Source organism: Musca domestica, unplaced genomic scaffold (assembly GCF_030504385.1).
Source record: "Musca domestica strain aabys unplaced genomic scaffold, Musca_domestica.polishedcontigs.V.1.1 139, whole genome shotgun sequence".
Classification (NCBI taxonomy): domain Eukaryota; kingdom Metazoa; phylum Arthropoda; class Insecta; order Diptera; family Muscidae; genus Musca; species Musca domestica.
In genome coordinates this window covers 1,451,153-1,453,635 of record NW_026712191.1, presented here as the reverse complement: position 1 = coordinate 1,453,635, position 2,483 = coordinate 1,451,153, and the positions used below count along the sequence as shown (strand labels likewise).

The window sequence follows — 2,483 nt, the reverse complement described above, 5'->3', positions numbered from 1 at the left end:
ATTTGCCGTAATTATTAGATGTCAGGGCGAAACAAGTTTTTTTGCCTAGAAAAAAAAACAAAAAATTTACATTAAATTTAACAGACAGATCTGTATTTTTTTATCAATTCGCTTCCTGGCCGGCTTTATATATAGGCCATGGTATGATTTTTTTTTAATTTGACATGCTTCGTTGGAGTTTAAATTTTTTGTTTGAATTCTGAATGTAAGGTAAAAAATAAGATTAGTGCACAATACGATGTTAAATGGCAATCTTTCCAAACAAACAAACAAGAAGACCGATAAATCTGTATAGGGGTAATATCAAAACATGGACCTAATCCTTTTGTTAATATAAATCGGACCTAGTGGGATTCAGTTCAAACACATAAATTTGAACTGACACTAACAGTCCTTAAAGTTCTCCTTACAAGCACATAAACTTAAAGGAAAGACGATGATTATTAAATAAATCCAAATTGGTTATGGTCGCTTCATAAAAGACAACTGACTAACTCTTTATTATTTTCATTCTTTTATACAAATAATTTCTTAACATAATTGATTACTTGCATAAAGTAAAACTAGGTCAAATATTATTAATACAAAGTGAATAAATGAAATTGTTGTATATTGAACCTAAATAAACGTTAATAAATGGCTTACATGAAAATGCTGAATTAACAAACTAGAATAAAGCTGTAAATACGTCACAACTAAACTACAACGTAAATATTAATAGGTATGTAGATACGTATGTGTTAACATTCTCCGCCGCTTTGACAGTGTTCAAGCAGAAACGGAGCAATTTGTCGTTGATTGATGAGTCCTTACAGCTGGAGTAGGTGTAAATTGAGCTGGTTTGTTGAACCTTAAATGCATTCTCCAACTCAGCAGACCGAGCAGAATAATAATGCAGCAACATAACGAGGTGTAGCTAACTGCATGATGGTGAAGACTGGTGGAGTGGATAAGTTGTGTGCAAATATTTAAGAGTTGATTCATTCAACTGCCGTTGTATATTATCCAATACTTCCAGATGAATCTTGTAAGAAGTATTGTTCGTGAGCGTTAGAATCTTTTCTATTTCCTGTGGTGGACTTATAGAATGGATGTTTTTTAATCTCACATATGAAGTTTGTATGCTATTTGAGGGTTCAAAATGTCCATGTATGGTAACAAAATGGTTCTTCATGACACAGTTGGAACCTATCTCCATTATTCCGGCATTCTTGATGATGATAAGATTTCTCTCCGTACCGCATACAATAGAAGATTCAACATCGACAGTAGTAGCGAAGATCCATCTATTTTGATGATGCAATTGGGTCCATACTGTAGATCCAATAATCTTGTTGAGATTGCAATTGGCTGTCGAATGATTATTAAAGATATTGACTTCACAGGGGTTGGCGACTGCGTTCCTCTGGAGTTTGGACCGCTGATTTCTACCGATGTATTCGTCATTCTTTGGTTTAAGGCATCTCGATATGTCCTCAGGTTGGAAAAGTATGTATTCGTCTCGGTGAGCATCTGTAGCCAAGTATGACTTTTCTGGGTTAATGGCTATTAGAGTGCCATTCCTTATTGTTGGAACGGGTACTGCCTTGAATAGCTCAAAAAACTGTTGATTGACTAAGGGTATCTTGACCTCGAAGATGACTTCATGCTTTGTCACTGCACCCTTGACGCTCATAAGTTTATAGAGCTCAATCAAGTTCTCATCGTCCGTTGGTAAAGCGTGCGAAATTGGAAGATTAGCCTTGATTATGTTAATTTCTTCTCTCAATTGATGAGGAGACAGTAAAAGTGGACTTATTTTGCCATTATATGTATCGGTAAGTACACTAATGATTTCCGACTCTACTTTCTGCAGGTTCATTGCGGAGAATACCAGGTACGTTGACAAGAGTCCGACAAGCTGTGAGTTTTTTAACTGGGAAGACTCTTTAGCCACATCATTATTTATTTTCTCAACCATTTCTGAGATCTCTAGTATCTTTCGTTGATTGCCGATCTCATCTTGTTTTATTGCATTAATGATAGAGTCAACCATTGAAGTTTGGGCTTTCAACAGACTTGTCATGTACTAGTGCTCTATTCTTGCCTTGCTAATGGTTTTAGACATTTCTTCCGCATAATCAGCATCAAGGACACCAAAAAGTGAACGCGCAATATTGCCGACTATATTGAATGGAGATCTTTTAAACTTTCTGTTGGTAAATAACTCCTTTTCCTGTAGTAGTTCATTTTTTATGTGTTTGAGATTGCTCACGAACATGTCACACATCTCGTGTTGCTGAATTACAGGACACATATGCTGCAGCGATTGTAAACCGGTTGATAGCGACTTTTTTTCTGATGCAAAAGGCGTTAAATCGTAATACACCAACATTTTCCATTCTGCCGTGTTAAGTTTCACTGTTCCCAAGCCTTCAAAATATAATCGCGGATCATTGTGAAAGGACCACAGGCATTATAAGCAAGGCTAATATTACTGATAG

General features: G+C 36.0%; 1 protein-coding gene across 1 annotated transcript; it reads right to left on the bottom strand.

Moving 5' to 3' along the window:
* Nucleotides 1–916: 916 nt before the first annotated feature.
* On the bottom strand, nt 917–2,065 carry LOC105262385 (uncharacterized). The gene has a single exon (XM_011297315.2). It carries the CDS (start codon nt 2,063–2,065, stop codon nt 917–919), a length of 1,149 nt encoding a protein of 382 aa, XP_011295617.2.
* Between the last annotated feature and the right edge of the window lie 418 nt (nt 2,066–2,483).

Excerpts from the sequence above, each read along its gene's own strand:
- LOC105262385 (XM_011297315.2), bottom strand. The coding sequence starts at position 2,065 with ATGACAAGTCTGTTGAAAGCCCAAACTTCAATGGTTGACTCTATCATT.